Source organism: Glycine soja, chromosome 2, assembly GCF_004193775.1.
Source record: "Glycine soja cultivar W05 chromosome 2, ASM419377v2, whole genome shotgun sequence".
Classification (NCBI taxonomy): domain Eukaryota; kingdom Viridiplantae; phylum Streptophyta; class Magnoliopsida; order Fabales; family Fabaceae; genus Glycine; species Glycine soja.
In genome coordinates this window covers 45,743,747-45,763,467 of record NC_041003.1, presented here as the reverse complement: position 1 = coordinate 45,763,467, position 19,721 = coordinate 45,743,747, and the positions used below count along the sequence as shown (strand labels likewise).

Below are 19,721 nucleotides of genomic sequence, written 5' to 3'. Positions count from 1 at the left end.
ATTTATTTATAAAAACTTAGTCATTTGTGTAAAAAAGGGTACGTGAGTGAGTGTGACGTTAGAATGCGGGAGGGAAGACGCAGGGCGTGATACGTGGAGCGCTGAATGCGGTGGACACTTCGATCGCATGGGGTGGGACCCACTTTGCTACATCTTTATCCGTTGAATTTGTTCCACTTACTATTCATCTTCTACATGCCTTTTGTAAAAGTTTCAACTCTTAGTTCCATCGAATAATCAAATATTCTACTAATATAATAAGTATATGACTATATGATTAAAGGGTTCCTAAAACAACTATAATAAAAGAAATATTCTCCTTATTATTTTTTTAATCTTTTAACTATTATTTTAATTATTCATAACATTAGTTTTTATTCACCCTTTAAAGTACTCACAAGACATCATTCTTTTTCAAATTCTCATATTAAATTGTCAAAAACAAAAATTATTAAAAATCAAACTTAATATTTTTAAATAATATAAATTTGGATAAAAAGACACGCAGTGCCTATTTCCGCTACACTAGTGAGTATAAATTGTGTCTACAATTGATCTTTACGTTATACATTTATTAATGTTTTAGTTTCTTAATTTTATTTTGACATGATTGATGTTTTATAAATCTAAATCTTTTATTAAACAACCTAAAACTTAACTAATATTTTTACGATTATATATTTATTTAAAATAAAAATAATTGATCGACGTGGTATGACATAATTAACAAATAATCAGTCTCATCCTTTATTTTTTTAAGCACTTAACTAGGATTCGATCTCAAATATATGTGAAAAAAGATATTAAAATGATGTTTATTTCACATAATCTTATAAGATTTTGGGAATATTATTTCAAAGAATATTAGATGGGAATGACATTCTTAAGTATTTCAAAAAAACATGTTTGTTTGACTATTAAAAATGATTGGGAATCTTTTTTATATTTTTAGGAATATTTTAAAAATATGTTTGGTTCATATTAATTTTTTCCTAAAAATCTGTGTTATATTACTAAAAGGTCATTTTTATATTAAACAACTTATGATATGTACCTATACAATAATACACAAAGCTAGACATTGCAGTTTGCAAATATCAGTAAAGAATCTTATAAATTTATTCAATAAATTCCTTAAACACGTCTAACTATTGAAGAAAGAAACACAACACCAAAATATCCTCTTTAGTCTTATAAAAACATGCAACACAAAAAGACATGTACAGCAAAACTTTACCCACACCCCAAGTAAACAAAAAGAAAATCGATAAATTGCCTTCCTATCAATAATTAAATTTAAAAAACAATTGTAACATACCCATCCTTTGTATACAAATTCACACCCTCTATTATCAAAAGAGAGATTCCCATAAAATAAAATTTTGGACAGATAATGAGATAATATGTATTAATATTTAGGGTATAATGAAATTTTTATATAATAGTATGATTTTCACCCCATAAGAATCCATATCTTCATCATCTTTTAATGGAAATCAATTAAATACAAAATCAATATAAGCAACAAGATTTCACTTTTATTAGAATAAAAGATGTCTAGAAATATTTTTCGATTACTTTCGAACAAACATGTGAATATACATTTCCATTTTCATATTCACATAAATCCTGTAAGATTTTGTGAAATAAACATCCCCTAAGAGATTAATGTCATTTAAATGAATGTTATTTCTTTGAAAGATTAATCCTTAAGGTAGTATTTGATTTATCTAGACTTTAGTGCATTTGAGATGAAAGCTTTGAAAATTGATGTGATCTCATACTTTTACACTATATCTCATTCAAATATTTCACTTCTTTTCATCTTAACTCACTTTCATATCTCTTTCATTCCTTTGAACAAAAGAGACCCTAACTCTTGGCCGCGTTCACACAAAAAGCTAAAGATAATTGTTGTTATATATTAATGACATTTGTGTTTTTTTAATACTATTAGTACATTAAAGGAGAAAATTAAACTAATTGGAAAAACATGTGAATTAGGAAAATGCTAGGTTAGACACATAATGTTAGACACACTCTTTTGAATAAACTTTCTCTTATTGGTTAAAAATTACATAGTCTCACATAATATTTTAACAAATTTTTATTATAATTTTACAGTTTTTAATAAATTTTAACCATTAAAAATATGTGTCTGAGAGTGTATTTTTAGCACTCACCGTATATTTGTGATTTTTAATTGATGAATAAAATTAAAGGAAAATATTTTAGTCCAAATATATACTAATTAATTATTTCTTAGCCTATGTACAGTGGTTTTCAATATTAATAGTTGTGAGATAGAGAACATGTTTTTTTTTTATATTAATAATCTATCTTGTCAACACCTAACATTTTAAGAGTGTTATTTTATAATAATAATAATAATTTATTTATCACATTTTCTTTTTAGAAATCACAAATATTGTTATGAATGATAATTATAATTAAGTCGAATAAAATTATTATAAGTAGTAAATATTTTTTTTTGAATTTGTAACATAATTGTATGTTCAATACTTGTACTTGAAGTCATTAAGTTAAAATAATTAATTGTGGCATAGAAGATATATTTAAAAGTTAAGTAGATAATTCTAGCCTTTTTAGGTTAAGTCAAGTTGAAGAAAAGTTATATATATATATATATATATATATATATATATATATATATATATATATATATATATATATATATATATATAAAAGATAATAATATCTCTAACCAAAATCAATGCACATGTTATCAATGATTCACTTAGTACTATTACTTCATTAAATAATTTATTTTTAATCTATTCACAAATTCAAATCTTTTATACTAGTGTTCGTCTTTATACCCCACTATATCAATATATTTTTTGTCGACAAAAGAAAAATTCTAAGCCATTCAACCACTGTGCACCGTCTTGGTATGAAAGAAAAAAAATTACAGTTCATATGTTAAAATTATTCACTGCTTCTCTAAAAAAAATATTTACTGTAATTATTTTCTAAATGTAAATGTAATTGTTACGTGTTTGCTCTTTGCTTACAGCCTTTTCGTTCGAACTTGAGTCTTGAGATCGTTCCGAATAGACTGTTTCGTTTTATTTTTTCCCCAACGAAATTGTAAGATTATGGTATTTTAGGATTGATTATTGTGTGAATAAAATATAAGTATTTTCAACGACGATTTTAAAAACGTCGCATACATTGATTTGGGTTGTGGTAAATAATGCCAGAAATTTGAATCTTATTGCAAAAAAAATGCTCTATGAATAAAAATAATTTTATAATTCAAGTTAGAATTAGCCTTGTATTTTCTTTGAAAAAGAATACACGGATACAAAAAATGTTATGCTAATCTCTTGAATTTGTTAACATATGAATTATTTTTTCTAAACTAATAATTGTCGTTAAAACGATGATCATCAGTGTAAATGAGAACTAGATTAGCACTTCTCACCAAACAAGTAAGTAAATAATCTATATTAAAAGATGAATGTTAACGTAATTTAAAAGTAAAATAGCAACAATCTCCGAGTGAGTTACCACTTTCATGTGTGAACTCGACAAACCTGACATGGAATACAATGTGCTAACAAATTAATTTGGCAAGTGTCTCTATCCGTTTCTTATTTTCCATCTTCTAAAGTGATTACCACATTATTAAATTTAAAATAAATATTTTCTTTTTTTTATTCATAATTTCCACTGTTTCTTTACGTTAAAAATCATAAAATATTATGTTTTACTTTATTAGTTTCTTTCTCCGACTTTTCCCGTTTTTGCTACAGAGTTTCTGACTATCAACCTAAAAATATTGAAAAATCAATCAATGAGTATGTTGAACGGGAATTTTTTTTTTCTTTCCATTTTAGTAAACACGAAAGGGAAAAGTAACGGGATATGCAGGCGCAATAGCCGTGATAAGTGACTTGACTCTGACTTTTGGGGTTTATTATTATTTTTATTGTACTTAAATTTGATTAAATATGGCATATAATTACTTGAGATTTTAATTAGAATCTACCGACAATATATGTCATTAAGTCACGTATTGTTATATATAAAAAGGATGATTTTTAAAATAATTACTTTGAAAATTTTATTTTTAATTATTTCAGATTAATTGATATTATAATTTTTTTATATTAATAATGCAGAAAAATAGTATAAGTTCTTATTATAAAAGAATGATGATGTTTTTATACTCACTAAAGAAGAGATATAAAATTAAAAAATAATGTGATAAGTAACAGAAAATAAGAAAAGAAGTAAATAAAAATTTAACGTGGGTGAAAAAGAAATTAAGGATTAAATTTTTTTTGTTAACACGTGTCTCTAAGGTTTGAAGAATAAAATATTAATTTATTTTTCATATTTATTATGTCAATATATTTAATACTTAAACTTTTATTTAATAAATTATTTTTATTTATTAACTTGTTCACATATCAACAAAATAAAATTAATATGTTTAATAATAATCTTAATATAATAAATTATATATATAATATTGCTTATAAATTAAATATGAAAAGCATACAGGGTGAATGGGTGATATAATGTCGATTGAAATCTTATTACGTGTGTTACGAAAAGAAAACGTAAAAACTAAAAAGTAAAAATGTATTTAACTAATATTAAATTTTATTTTAGAAAAAATGAAATACATGGTGAGGTAATTAACTCACTTGACACTTGTATATGTTTACGCATACATCAACTCACAGTGCCTGAGGCCAAAGAAAAAAAAAGAAGAAGAAAATCACAGTGTCTGAATATATTTTATCTGAATTTCTTTTTTTGTACACTAACACTATGATAATTGCTACCATCATTCTGATGCGCAAGCAACTTTATTAGTATCTCAAGAGTTTAACTTGTTTATGAAATTAATTTGGAGGTAAATTTTTTTATAGGAGGTTCAGCACTCCCTGTTGTTGATGATTCATTCCTGTTCCTCTCTTCGACTTGTTGACCATTGGCTCCACAGTGGAGATTCCTTAAACACCACTCCAATATCTAGTAAAAAAAAAGTTTTGTTTTTCGAACATATTATTTTTTTTTTTAATTATCTCTATCCTTTTCTTGATTGAGAACAATATATTTAAAATATGTTCGCAAGAAAGTCTATGGTTTTTAATTTAAAAATATAGTATAAGAAAATGGAGGAGAGATCAATCTACATTACCACAAATTACACCAATTATTATATTATTAACAAATTAATATCAAATATGGTTTTTATTGATCTATCTAACAATTGAATTATAATTATATTTTTCCTGTGAAGTTACAATATTTTCTAATAAAGTCAATCATCTTCTCAAAATATTGAAACTTATTTAAGAAGCTTATATCTTCCAATAAATGATATTTTATATTCGGATATCAAACCCTTAACTATATTTTTTTAAGCAAACCCTTAACTATATGTTTAAGAGGCATTACATTAGATATTATTAGAATTTTGTTTATTCAAATATTATAACAATAGGTTGTTGTTTTTTTTTTCTATTTTTATAACATTGAATTTTAAAATAAAGTTACCCAATAAAAATGATTAAGTAATGCAATAGTCAAAAGCAATGTAAAGTTATCCACATATTTAGATGGGAAACAAATCACATCCGTACTATACTGTATTCATATTGTGAAGCTATTTATTATCCAACGCAACCCATCACACTATTGGATCCCGGTAACTTTTGACTCGAGTCCAAGTAGGCAACAAACACCAAAGTTGAAACATGAGGGGAAAACAAAAACACAAGCATAGTAAGTTAACACTTAACAGTAACAGCAACATAAAGAACAAGCCAAATTTCCGAAATAGAAAAAAAAATGGTTTCGTTTGATGGCACGACTTGCAAATGAAGGAAAGAGATTTGATATCAATTCTGAGGTCCTAAGGTCCCCTACACTCATCACCATAATACCCATCACTACTCTCTCGCACACCACCACCTCCTTATTATCACTCCCAATTACCAATTATCATAACTTGCCAGGGCAGTGACGTCATTAATTACCCCTAAACATACAAAGCAAGGGTTTGAACTTTGAATATCCTTCATGTAACTTTTTTTATGGACAACTTGTTTTTGTGGAGAGATCTGCTTGTATTTAAAGACCCGTGAATAGTTATAACTAAATGGAACTAAAATTGTTCATAATTCAAACATGCATGGGTCTATCCATGTAGATCCAACCTGTTATTGATAGTATTGGAAGTTCTTCTCTTGAAAACAATTTTATTCTATCCGAGAATAATTGTTATTAATGGTTAAATTTCATGTCAAAATATTTAACACAAATATATATTCAGTACTTGAGATCAAAATTATCGATTAAATAAAAATAATTTCACATCAATTTGTTCATATATTTATTATTATTTTTTTAAAAGACACACTTAGATAATCTATTTTCTAACACTTTAATCAACAAAAGAAAAAAACCTAGAATAAAAATTAGAATTTTAATATTTGAGCACTCCTAATTTATAACACCTCTCTTTTCTTTTCTTTTTATCTCTATATATTATTATGAATCTTATCAATTATTATTCATCTTTCTTATCTTTCTAGGTGTGTATACATGTTTATACCTCCATAACAAATCAAGAGTCACAAATAAACGGTGATAAGAACATGGTCCAAAGCAGAGATGAAAGTGGGGCCCAGTTTCCTCGGGCACTCCCTCCATAAATAGCAACACACCTTTCTCAGAACACAAACCTCTGACTCAGTTGAGTTGAGTATTCCTTCCTCTGCTCACAAGTCATAAATCCCATTTTCAGTGTTCCCACTCACCATGCCTTCTCTCATCGCCATTGTGACCCTCATAGCCGTTGTTCTGACTTCCACCGAGGCGAGGATCCCGGGCGCCTACAGCGGCGGCGCGTGGGAGACCGCGCACGCCACGTTCTACGGCGGCAGCGACGCGTCGGGGACAATGGGCGGCGCGTGCGGGTACGGGAACCTGTACAGCCAGGGCTACGGCGTGAACACGGCGGCGCTGAGCACGGCGCTGTTCAACAACGGGCTGAGCTGCGGTGCCTGCTTCGAGATAAAGTGCGCCAACGACCCCAGCTGGTGCCACGCTGGCAGCCCCTCCATCTTCGTAACCGCCACAAACTTCTGCCCCCCAAACTACGCTCTTCCGAACGACAATGGAGGATGGTGCAACCCTCCTCGGCCTCACTTCGACCTGGCCATGCCCATGTTCCTCAAAATCGCTCAGTACCGCGCCGGCATCGTCCCCGTCTCTTACCGCAGGTCAAGTTCTAACCTTTCACCTATTCTCTCTTCTCTCTTTCGCTCCAACTTCAAGCTTCACCCTTTACTTTTTCACCTATATTCTTTTTCTAATGTCAAAGATACTATTAACAACATACATTAACACTTTCTTTTTTCCACGTTCTGTGTTATTGTCTACTCTAACTTATTATTTCATCACAAATGTATAAGACTAAAGAGTATACTGCTAATGACATGAAAAATTATTAAAAAAATATATTTTTATGTAAATTTTTTATATTAGTAGTATTATTTAGTTTACAAATATTAGTACTACAATTTTTAAGATAATTACTATATTAATAAATTTATAATTAGTGGAAGTTTGTAGTTACAAATTTTACACTATTATTGCATCTATTATTATTTCATATGAAAGTGTTTAAGGAATAGTACAAAACTACAAATAATTTGTACTTTATTTCAATTAAATTCATATCTTAAAAAATTGTATCTGAAACCATATATGATTGAGAATTTAATAATTCAAAAAACAGAAAATAAATTTAAATATTGTAAAAATTAAGGAAAGGAAGATTTTGATGTTTTGTTTTAGTTATTTTATAGTTGTTATTAAAAAATAGACAAACGCGCTTGTTTGGCTTTTGGCCATGTTGAAGTACAAAAGCGCATAATCAGAAATGCGACGTCGGTTAAAGCGACAAAGTGTACTAAGATTCCAACGCTGTGGCGGGGACTAGACAGATACTACACAGTGGTTGTGATTCGTAATTCGGAAAAAGTGAAAACTTATAAGAACCGTTGATGGTTCAGAGGGGGCAAGAGAGTGAACCTGAACCGTTCATCTGAAACCGGTTCAGGATTTTTGACAAACGTGCACCTTTTGCCGCGTAATTGCACGATTCACGAAACCAACCAGAATTCAGATTCATCTTTTATTATTACGTGCGATTACTGAATGTAACTGTAGTTGCCCTCGTGGTTGTGTTTAATTACGAATAATGCCCTTGACGAGCGTGATTGTGTGCGGTGATGTGCAGGGTGCCTTGCCGTAAGCAGGGAGGGATGAGGTTCACGATCAACGGTTTCCGTTACTTCAACTTGGTTTTGATCACCAACGTCGCGGGTGCAGGGGATATCGTGAAGACGAGCGTGAAAGGGTCGAAGACTGGGTGGATGAGCATGAGCCGCAACTGGGGTCAGAACTGGCAATCAAACGCTGTTCTGGTTGGTCAGTCACTCTCCTTCAGGGTCACAGCCAGTGACCGACGCACCTCCACCTCCTGGAACCTCGTACCCGCCAATTGGCAATTTGGTCAAACATTCACCGGCAAAAATTTCAAAGTCTAATTACTATGTTTCATGGCTTTTTTTTTTTTTTTTTTTTTTACCTCTGTAGTTTTGAATTTACCTTGGGATGTGGATATAAGGGAAACGGCGAGAAAAAAAATGGTGGGAAAGTAATGTTGTGGTAGTGATTAGTCAAACTTTTTGACTTTTTTCGTTGTCTTGGTATACGAGTTTGAAGTTTTATAGTAGGATTCTAGGAAAATGGAGGGAAACTTTATGTAACGGGCTGAAGTGGCTTCAAATGCATGAGCCCGCAGCTATGTTTCTTATCTTAGTATATTTATATATATTGTATGAAAAGATCAAGTGTGTTTATCTTATCTTGTTTTTCTTCTTTATAATTTTTCTTGTTCACTTTTGTTAGGCTGGGGTTTGAATGTTTGATGTCAATTTTGTTTAGTTAAGTTGGTATTACGGGCTCTGATTGAACCATAATTTTCTCTTTTGCCTCCAACTACGTATATGATTTGGTGAAGTGATAAGCTACTAATTGAGATTTGACAAAGTGTGTTTGATGCATGCATGAGATGTTCTTAAGCTGTTAAGCACGCTTGCCTGCGCCGAAAAGCAAAAGGAGAAAAAATAAAATTATGCGAATGGGTGCTAATTGACCGTATTTGTCTCTTCATAAATTGGTAGCAAAGTAGATTCTATACCTTCCGTGTTGTTTCTCCTAACTTTCTTCGATGCCAAAATAAAAGTAACATGGATTAAAAAAAAAACTAATTTGTTCTTTGGTTTGTTGAAAAATATATAATTTTCTTTATTGAATAAAATTTTATTCTCGTTTTATTTTACTAAAAAATAGTGGACTTTAGTGATTGTTGGAATAAGGTAGAATTTCACTCTAAGAAATATACGGGCTTAGGAGTTGAAGCAGGGAAAGGACAACACAAGACAACTCATAAAAGCCTAAATATGTAAGAGATAAGAAGTTTATGGATTTTAAGAAATTTGTTACTTGTCCAATAAAACGTGGTATATTTCAAAGTCAGATTTTAAAGAGTAAAGAGAAGATGAATATATTATTTTTAAATTAAAAGAATTATATATTATAAAAAAAAACAAAAGATTAAAAATATTGAGTTTGTGTTTTTTTTTATTTCTTTAATATTTACAAATTTATTAAAAATATTTTTTTATCCTTTCTTTTTTATCAAACTTAGCTTCGAAATATATCGCAAACAAAGAGAGGGTTTAAACTTAATTTGACCAATTAAGAGGAATCTGATATGAATGAGTATGAAAATGCTGGTGTGGCAGTGTTTTATTTTTTTTCTCCTTTATTTAACCCAAGATCTAAATTAAGGAGAACAAAATTTCATAGCCGTTAAGAACTAAATATATGCCGATTCTGATTTTTAACCAAAATAACAAATATGCTGATTCTGAAGTCTGAGGCTCGCACATTTGTCATTATCTGGTCCTTAGCCAAGTAGATTTTCAAACTGCAATTCCAAATTTCAGTTGGTGGGGTTAAGGAACAGAGACAAAATGCATAGCAATTTTTGCAATGCAGCACACACTAATTGCCATTTTCTTCATTGGGTTTCTCTCTTTAGGAGGCATGCACTTATTTCTTTTAAGTAAATAGCTTCTTATATATTTAGTTGGTTGAAGACCACATTTTAAGTGAAGTAATTTCTTAAATATATTAATTATTGATTATTAGAACAAACTAATAATACAACATAGAATGACAAGGAGGGAGAGCTTCAGGAGTTACAGGGAGAAGTAAATACCAGTAGTACTGGTAACTGGTCACTCAGTCACTCACGTATTTCAACCCACAATATGTCAATATCCATAAAACTATGTAACAAGTTATTAGAAATGCTGTTTAAAAAAGTTGAGATGACTCAGATTCTGTTATGTTGCTGATTTAGGAAATATAATTTTTATTTATCTTAGTAGCCTATTTTTATCATATCTCAACACTTTACATTGAATGTTTCACACATTTAGGGATCTGAATTGTAAGTTTAGGTCAAAGATGGAACTTGACCTAAACAGTAAGCATAATTGTTATGAACACAGATTGGTAATAAAAGAACCTCCATAGAATTATGGAGTGGAAAGAGAAAATTAGTTTAAATACAACCTGTATTCCTTAAATATTCAGCCCTTAGATGTGACGGCTTGGCTTCAAAGCCCATTTAGCCCTTCTGCGAAAGCAACATGTTTATTTATTCCTGTAACCAAATCAAACCCTTCAGTATTATATTTCGCAGTTACATTGAAACAGTGATCAAATAGGTAGGAGGAAAAAACCAAATTTTATGAATATTATAAATTTTCTAGCAATATTCTAAGAAAAGATGCAGCCGGCGCCCAAGGTACTATGTTGAATTCTTTAGCAATTACTAAATTGCATGAGTAAAATCCTGTTCTTTCTGAATGTATAGTTCAAAAGAAAATTGTAGTGCCTTATTTTAATTTACACACATACCGGCGGCCTTCACATTGTCCCCCTTTTTTGTTTAGTTAGTTTCCATTGCATCAATAACAATTTTACTCCTTCTTGCAAGGTAGCTCTTTTTCCCTCTTCGTAATTCCATAATTCAGAGGTTATATACCGCCCACTTGGATTATATGTATTTATCTCTGTCAAAGCTGTCACCACAGCTTTGTAGACTCCTTCACCCATCTCATTTTTCAGTCCCTTCAACTTTTCATCTTCATCATCTATGATTTCCTGATATGAAAAAACCAAGAAGCCAGATAAGTTAGAAAAACACATATTAGAGAAATAATGCAATAAATTGTAGATTAAAATGAATATGAAAACCATCGTATAGATCAAATAGATATATATTGAAAAATTATTGTCCCAAACTAGTGGAATGAGCTAAGCAAGCTGGTCATGCACAGACGACTAGAAGTTGGAGATGCGCTGTTCCAACCACATTTAATAGATATCCTAATCTACTTTCTTAAATATAGGCACCATTTATCTTAGTTCTAAAATTAATATCTGATGACATTATTAACGACATACATGCTGATCAGAATATTTAATATAGCAATGACATTCAGCATTAACTTTTCTTCCCGTTCGTGGCCATCAAAAGTTCATCTAGGGACGAGGGCAGGTAAATCAATCAGTCAAAAACAATCTACTTCTGCAAAACATGAAAATGAAATCATAAAAATAAAATGCTCTTCAGACAACACAAATTGAGAGAAATACATGTTCCAGGGGCCAAATAGGTATCCAAGGTTTATAGATTAAGCTTCTCAAGTTCCATGTTTCTAGCTAAATAGCCTTCAAGGACATTCATTATCTTCAGACAACAGTACAACAACATACAGACAAATGCAGTGCTTACAACAGAAAAGGCCAGATTTGATTAAGACTTGATAATGATATCTATAAGCTTAAGTAAGGCACACCTGATGTTTCCCTTCAATTATGGTAATTTTAAATGGATGCCAGTCTGGGTCCCTTATATACTCTTCCCACAACGAACACAGTTCTGAAGCTCTATCTTCTGCATCCTCATTATTATATTTTATCTTCATAGCTTCAAGGAATGGTCTAATATCAAGCTCCCCCATTCTCTTCACACCAACATTAGCACGACAAGATATCTCTTTAATGCCCTGCAATAGATAAAATTTCAAGAAAGTAAAAAAATTAAAAACATGAGAGTAACAAATGAGTATTGAATACCCCACACTATAATAGTTTAAACATTGTTATCTGGTTTGCAATACTCTTCAAAACAGGTACATGTACGTGATTTGCAGTATGTTACTACATCAAATGTATGGTATGTGGGGAGGGGAGTAATGGTATACATAGTTCATATGCTATTTAGGTTTGTAATAGTTTTGAAATATTAATTTGATATGCTCTTAACATAATTTTTACAAAAACATCTAGAAGAATTACATTTGCGCGCGCATATTTGAAATTTAAGAAATATGAGCAACTGCAAGTAGTGTACTAATTAAATTTTAAATAAAATTTGTCACTTTTTCTCTTATATGTTCTTAATTAATTATTTTTAGTTTTTTCAATTTAAAGATTCATTTTCCAACTATTTTACACAAATGTCAATTTTCCCCCTTCCCAATGTGTTTTGGACTTCAAATGTCCTTTTCTTTTCATAAGACCCAATGCTTTCTTTCCTCCAATAGTTCTTTTCTTCTTTGTGAATTCAAGAAAGTAAGGAGAACCCCACTGCTTTCCCTTCCCTGTTCCAGTGTACGGTTGAGCCTTATGCCCCATATTGGAAATAATGGCATTTAATGCACCTAGGAAATAGTATGTTCATGCATCCCATGTTTAAATGCATAACACCAACCGTGTACATCCGAGCATCTGGCAATGTGCGATATGCAGGGCAGTTTTATTAATAAATTAATATCATGCTTCTTATTATATAACAATTTAAAAAGACAAAAAAATCATCATTTAAAACATGACTGGAGCCATATTCTACATACAGCCAAGAATTCAAATATGAGAAAATTCAGAAGATGCTCTTACAAAATTGACACAAAAGGAATAAAAGATAGAATTGGTTAAAAAACACTTACATTAATCAATTCTTTTCGAGCTTCCTGTAGCTCATCATTGCTCTGACGCTCTTTAATAATCAGTGTTTGGTTCAGGGAATCCAAGTCTCGTAGTGACTGTTCCTTTTCTCTTAAATCCTTATGTAAAGCATCCACCTTATTCAAAACTTCTGAGTCCCCATCATCTTCTATGTGCGCCATGACATTTAATTTTCCTTTCAGTTGTTGAATCTCCAATTCTAGTTTTTGTTTCACTTCCAGTTGTCTTTCAAGCAGGATTATTTTAGCATGAAATTGTTCTTTTTGCCGCTGGATAAATAGATTGTCAAATAGCATTAACAACCAGCTATCCTGATGTGGACAATGACACTTTCAGTCATCAAAAATGCACAAAAAACAGGTTACACAAACCTTTTGATCTGCAGCCAGTTTCAAAACATTTTCACCAGCTTTCTGTTGCTCCAGAACAGCCATGTCAAGAGAGCTATTTTTCAATGCATTCTAAAAAGAAAATAGACATCAGCATTGCTAAACATAACATTCTACAAAAAAAATATTGGACAGATCATCATTGTTAATGTTAAATGATTACAAAGTCACAAAAAAAAAAAACATAAGGCCAATTTTTTTGTTTTAGATTCCACATCCTTACTGGGAGGGAAAAAATAGTGTAAAAATAGAAAGAAAAAAATCCCAGTGAATTTCTTGGACATACAATTCTAAACTGTTGGCTTTTATTTTTGCCCTCCTTTCCCTAAATTTCATCTCATAACATCACTCCTTAGCATATGAAAACTAAATGGAGTTCTATTACTATTATTATTATTATTGACATCCATTTTGAAATACACTACATTTAACATCCTAAGACTAGAGTAAATCCCCACCCACAAAAAAAAGAAAAGAAAAGGGACACACTTCAGGGAAATTTACAATATTCATTGACAGAAACCATCTCATGCAGTCCATTTAAGACTGGCAAAATAAACAAAAATGGATTTTCAAAGAACAATGAAAATGTGTAGCCTTCAATTGCATACTACAATAATAGGAATCAATTGGATTATATTCTTGGACTAAGTTCTCCACAAAGTCAACTGATCATCAAACTTGATAAGTAAAAATGGAAAATTTATTAACTTTGGTGACCAACTCCTCCATTGAAATCACTAAAACATGTAAATGTTGATCATCTTAATTAATCATCCTTAAACAATATTTTTTCCTTCAATTTCCCTTTCATAGGAATTTCAATCACAGCATGATAGAAGAGATGCAACAGTAATAAGAAAACACTACACCTCCATAATCTCTTCTTCCAACTTTTTTCTTTCACTTTCGTTACGTGCCTCACGTTTTTCCAATTCAATTCTCCGCAACTCAAGCTCTCTTTTCTGAGATTCTAGTTGCAACTTAAGCCTTTCATGACCATTAAAAATATTCTGGAAGTGTTGAGTTGCACTTGACTGTATTTTCTTCATCTCTGAATATCAATAAAATAGTTCAGCATCATTTAAAAAAATGAAATGTCAGAAATGTATTGTAGAAGATCTAGCAGAACACTAACAAAAACAACAAACGATTCATGATCCAAATTAGAGAAGAAAACAACTTAGATTCAACAATAATAGATACCTTGATTGTGACCTTGAGTGAGCTTATCTATTTCCCCCATTACAATGTCCATACGACGTGAAGTCTCATAATATTTTACTTCCATTTCCTTTAATCGCTTCTTCTTGACCTGAAGAGTGTTATTCAAGTTGGACACAAGTTTATCCTGCGTCCGAGCTTCTTCTTCCATAAGTTCAGATATTGTTTTGATATCCACCATCTTCCGCAGTTGTTCCCCAATGATATTGTTCATCTTGTAGTCATCAGCTTGAGCAATCCATGCATAAATACCAGACTTATGCTGTGTATTAGCAAACCAGTCTTTTTTCCCATGATGATCTAATTCATATGCTCTTTCAAATGCTAAAGCATTATCTAACCCTGTCCAATTTTTATTGAATTCCACAACTGCAGTTCCAGAGTGGACACAGAAATTTGAAAGAATGCGGACTCTTCTTGGATTAAATCCCCTACTTCGGTATTCATCCCTCAGCTTGGAACCACTTTCCCCAACACAACGTCCGTCCTCTGTCAGTCTAGTAGGAATATTAACCACAACCCCAGTCCATGGCCACACAAACTGCTTCTCAAAATTGAAAGGAGGACTGCCTTCATCTGCAGTTTTTGGTGGACCATCCACAATCATAAGATCTTTTTCCAAATATTTTATTAAAGCAAGATGATTAGCCTTTTCAATGGCACTTCTCTTTTCTGAGCTACTCTGACCCACCCCGGAAGCATGTTCAAGGATTTCCCTGTACAGATAATCACGTTTTCTCTTCTTATTGGGGCAGTATGGACAAGAGAAAGTCATTTCTGAGGTTTTCACGTTGTGGCTTCCCTTTTTGAGTGCTTCATAGGATTTATGTACATACCACCCACTTATTTGAGATTCCCTTATATTATTGTCTTTATGAGAGTATTGACCCATTAAAGTTTCTCCTGGGCTTATTGTTTTGGTGCCTGAAAGTTAAAAATTAGTGTTAGCAACAAATGTTGTCATGTTGCTTTATAGATTAGTTCTACAAAGTATTGTTGTGAATTGGCCAATTTCTGCATATTCAGTAACAAGGAAAAAGAAACAGAAACATTGTTATAATTGTTTCATTAACAGGGGGATCACCTTGATCCATAGGTTTTGATGGACATGGAGCACCCACATTCATAAGATCCCTTTTCAAATATTTTACTAAAGCCAGATGATTGGCCTTTTCGATGAAACTTCTTTTTTGAGACTTACTCTGACCCACCCCCGAAGCATGTTCAAGGATTTCCCTGTACGCATAATCCCGGTTTATCTTTTTATTAGGGCAGTATGGGCACCTGAAAGTCTCATCTGAGGTTTTCACATTGTGTATCCCCCTTTTGAGTTCTTCATAAAAATTTTCTGCATACCACACAATTTGAGATGAACTTATATTACTATCTTTGTTAGAGCAGCAACCAATTACAGTTTCTCCTGGGCTTACTGTTATGGTTCCTGAAAGACAAAAAATCAGTGTTAGTACTGACTGCCATTATGTTACTTTGCAGATTTTTAATTTTGATTAAAAAAAACAATTTACTTCACAGAATACTTCCATTATACATCATAGTGAATAGAATTAACCAATCTCAGCATAACCAATAACTAGAAAAACTTCTTCATTAACAACAGGGGGATCACCTTCATTTACAGGTTTTGATGATGGACCACTCACATTTGTAAGATCCTTTTTCAAGTATTTCACTGAAGGCAGATGAGTAGCGTCTTCTCTGACACTTCTCTCTTGTGAACTGCTCTGATCCCCCCTGTTAACTGGGGGGTTACATTCATTCACAGATTTTGATGGATCATTCATATACTTGAGATCATTTTTCAAATATTTCATTAAAGCCAGATGAGTGGTCTTCTCTCTGACATGTCTCTTTTGTGAACTACTCTGACCCACCCCAGAAGCATGCTCAAGAAGTTCCCTGTACACATAATCCCGTTTTCTTTTTCTAGGGCAGTATGGACAAGAGAGAGTCTGATCTGAGGTTTGCACAATGTGATTTCCCTTTTTGAGTTCTTTGTAAAATTTATCTACATACCACCAATTTATTGGAGATGCACTCATACCAGTCTCCTTGTTAGAGCATTGAGCCTCTACAGTTTGTCCTAGGCTTAATTTGGTACCTGAGAGATAAAAAATTAGTGTTAGTACTGACTACTCTCATGTTGCTTTACAGACATCTTCATTGTTCCATTAAAATATCTTTATAAATTGGCAAGTTTCTTCATATTCAGTAACTTGGGAATAAAAAAAATCGTGAACTGATATGGCCACTTCATTAACTGCAGGATCACCTTTATCTACAGGTTCTGGCGGGCCATCCATAATAATAAGATCATTTTCCAAATATTTCACTAAAGCGAGATGATTGGCCCTCTCTCTGGCACTTCTCTTTTCAGAACTACTCCGACCCACCATATAAGCATGTTCTAGGAGTTCCCTGTACAAATAATCCTGTTTTCTCCTAGGGCAGTATGGACAGATGAAAGTCACATCTGAGGTTTTCACATTGTGGCTTCTGTTTTTGAGTTCTTCGTAAGATGTATCCACATACCACCAACTTATTTGAGATGCACTTATATCAGTGTCCTTGTTTGAACAGTGAGGCATTATGGTTTCTCCTGGGCTTAATAATTTGGCACCTGAAAGACAAAAAATAGTGTTAGTGCTGACTGTTGTCATGTTACTTTATCAGATATCTGCACTATTCCATCAACTATCCTTGTGAATTGTGGTAAGTTTCAGCATAAGAAACAAGGGAAAAATTTTAAACAGAAAATTTGTTATAGTAACTTCATTAACAGGAAGACCTTTATCTACAGGTTTTGATGGGACATCCATATGTACAAGATCCTTTTCCAAATATTTCACTAAAGCCAGATGATTAGCCTTCTCTTTTGCAGTTCTCTTTTCTGAACTACTCCGACCCACCCCAGAAGCATGATTAAGGAGTTCCCTGTACTTATAATCCTGTTTTCTCTCAGGACAGTACGGACAAATGAAAGTTTCATCTGAGCGCATCACTTTGTAACTTCCCTTTTTTAGTTCTTGATAAGATATATCTACATACCACCAACTTAATTGAGATGCACTTGGGTCATTATCCTTGTTAGAACAGTGAGCCATTAAGGTTTCTCCCAGGCTTAATATTATGGCACCTGAAAGATACAAATTAATTTTAGACTGTTAGTACTAGCAGTTGTGTTGGGTTTACTGATCAATTCCAAAAAATATCATTGTGAAGTAGCAAGCAAGGTTTTAAAAAGGGTCTGCAATCACGATTTCAGTTTCAACGTCAAGGTTTTTGGGTGTCTGCAACCACAATGCGACTGCATCACAACCATAACTGTGGCAGCATCCAACCTCAATATCCCCGTAATATCAAGAAATCCACAAAACCGCAATTTAAAACCTTGGTAACAAGTACAATTTTAGAAATTAGAATTCGCCTTGATCTATGGAATCGTATTATTTAGAAGAAAGAAATAATGCATGAACACATGCATCTTAGAACCAAAGTGAAGAAAAAGGTACGCAACTTCTAATCAAAACGAGAAAATCATAATAAAGTGAAATGTTCAACAACGATCAAGCATGTAAGCAAAGAGACATCTCCTTTTTTGTCTTTTCTAATTTTTATAAAGCCCTGGCGTAATCAACAAAAAACTTGTGTCACATTGTCCGGAAATGGGAATTGTCACCAAACATCAACCAATGCAAGCATCGAGAGAAATTTACGAAAGGGAAAAAAAAATCAAATTAACATATTTTCAAAAACTAAATAAAAGAAAGCAACGTCGACTCTTAACAACACGGCCAAACTCCTAAAAGCATAAAAACGAAAATGATAATGAAATTCACTGCACAAATATGAAGTTCCAGTGAAAACAACATGCAGATTGCAGAACAATATAAATAAAAAGTATTCAACTGCAAGCGATCAATTCTAAATTCTCAAAGTAAAATGCAGGATTAAAAAAATACCGATTGGGGAAACATGAGAGGAATAGAGCTAAGAGGATTGTTGTTGTTGTTCACCTTCAGCGAATTGGCACGATAAAGGTCAGCAAGAGCGAAATTGAAGAGGAAAAGTGATCGGATTCGAGGGAGTGGAACACGATAAAGAAAACTCTGCTACTCAGAAGCTAGGGTTTCGCGCTGGGAAGTGTAGAGTGCGTGCTATGAGCAATTGCCATTGCCATTGAGGTTTCGCGTTTCCCAGACAGACGGTGCCAGTAGCCCAGAAAGGCGTTAACTTGGAGGAGCACTAGTGAAATGGAGAATGAGTTTTTCTTTTCTTTTTTTTCCTGAATTGGAACATGAGTACATACATGCATCCGTGCATGTATTCTATTTTTTTATCAATACGGTACATGTATTATATAAATATTTATATAGAGGACATACATTTTTAATATTTATTTAATTTATTTTTTTCTAAATAAATTAGAATTCAAAATTTAAGGTAATGCATTTAATTTTTTAATAGATATTCATTATTTAACACTATTAAAAGATAAAATTAATTAAATTCATTTAAATATGTTTAACTTTTAACTTACTTTTTTTATTTGAAGTGGAACAGATCAACTCACTTTTGATGGATAGGATAAATTGACATGTTTTATCACACTTATATGTTATGAAATCATACTCAAAGTTTTTATCAATTTTTATTTTTTCAGTGTATAAAAGTTTGAAACTCATGGTCTAATTGAAAGTTAGTGGTAAAATTCATCTAGGATGTCCACATTGATGACCTTGTTTCACTCCCCACCTCAAATGCATCCATGCCTCATAGTTTTCGTGTAGCTTTAAATTGATGTTTTATAGTTACTCTTCATTATTATTATTTATTTTCTTAAAATTTAATGGTTGTAACAAGTATTTAGTTTTAACCATTAGATTTAAAGAAAATCAATGATTAGGATAAAAGACAACTATAAAA

General features: G+C 31.9%; 2 protein-coding genes across 6 annotated transcripts; one reads left to right on the top strand and one right to left on the bottom strand.

The window, feature by feature from the left end:
- Positions 1 to 6,601: 6,601 nt before the first annotated feature.
- Positions 6,602 to 8,941, top strand: LOC114398449 (expansin-A4-like). Its single transcript, XM_028360649.1, has 2 exons — positions 6,602 to 7,268; positions 8,291 to 8,941. Exons 1-2 carry the CDS (start codon positions 6,805 to 6,807, stop codon positions 8,598 to 8,600), a joined length of 774 nt encoding a protein of 257 aa, XP_028216450.1. The 5' UTR covers positions 6,602 to 6,804; the 3' UTR covers positions 8,601 to 8,941.
- A 1,540-nt stretch (positions 8,942 to 10,481) lies between these two features.
- LOC114398421 (protein INVOLVED IN DE NOVO 2-like) lies at positions 10,482 to 19,106 on the bottom strand. Of its 5 annotated transcripts, none has more exons than XM_028360615.1 (12): positions 18,758 to 19,104; positions 17,584 to 17,931; positions 17,068 to 17,415; positions 16,405 to 16,896; positions 15,862 to 16,218; positions 14,760 to 15,701; positions 14,426 to 14,607; positions 13,536 to 13,625; positions 13,146 to 13,433; positions 11,994 to 12,203; positions 11,050 to 11,295; positions 10,482 to 10,792 (listed from the first exon to the last, which is right to left on the bottom strand). In XM_028360615.1, the coding sequence occupies exons 2-11, from the start codon at positions 17,897 to 17,899 to the stop codon at positions 11,059 to 11,061; spliced, it is 3,462 nt and encodes a 1,153-aa protein (XP_028216416.1). In that variant the 5' UTR covers positions 17,900 to 17,931; positions 18,758 to 19,104; the 3' UTR covers positions 10,482 to 10,792; positions 11,050 to 11,058. The 5 variants fall into 5 exon arrangements, 4 of the variants coding, with proteins under 4 accessions (XP_028216416.1, XP_028216424.1, XP_028216439.1 ...); XM_028360623.1 differs by having other exon boundaries at positions 18,812 to 19,104; XR_003663600.1 differs by lacking the exon at positions 10,482 to 10,792 and adding an exon at positions 11,599 to 11,722 and having other exon boundaries at positions 11,063 to 11,295; positions 18,758 to 19,106.
- Between the last annotated feature and the right edge of the window lie 615 nt (positions 19,107 to 19,721).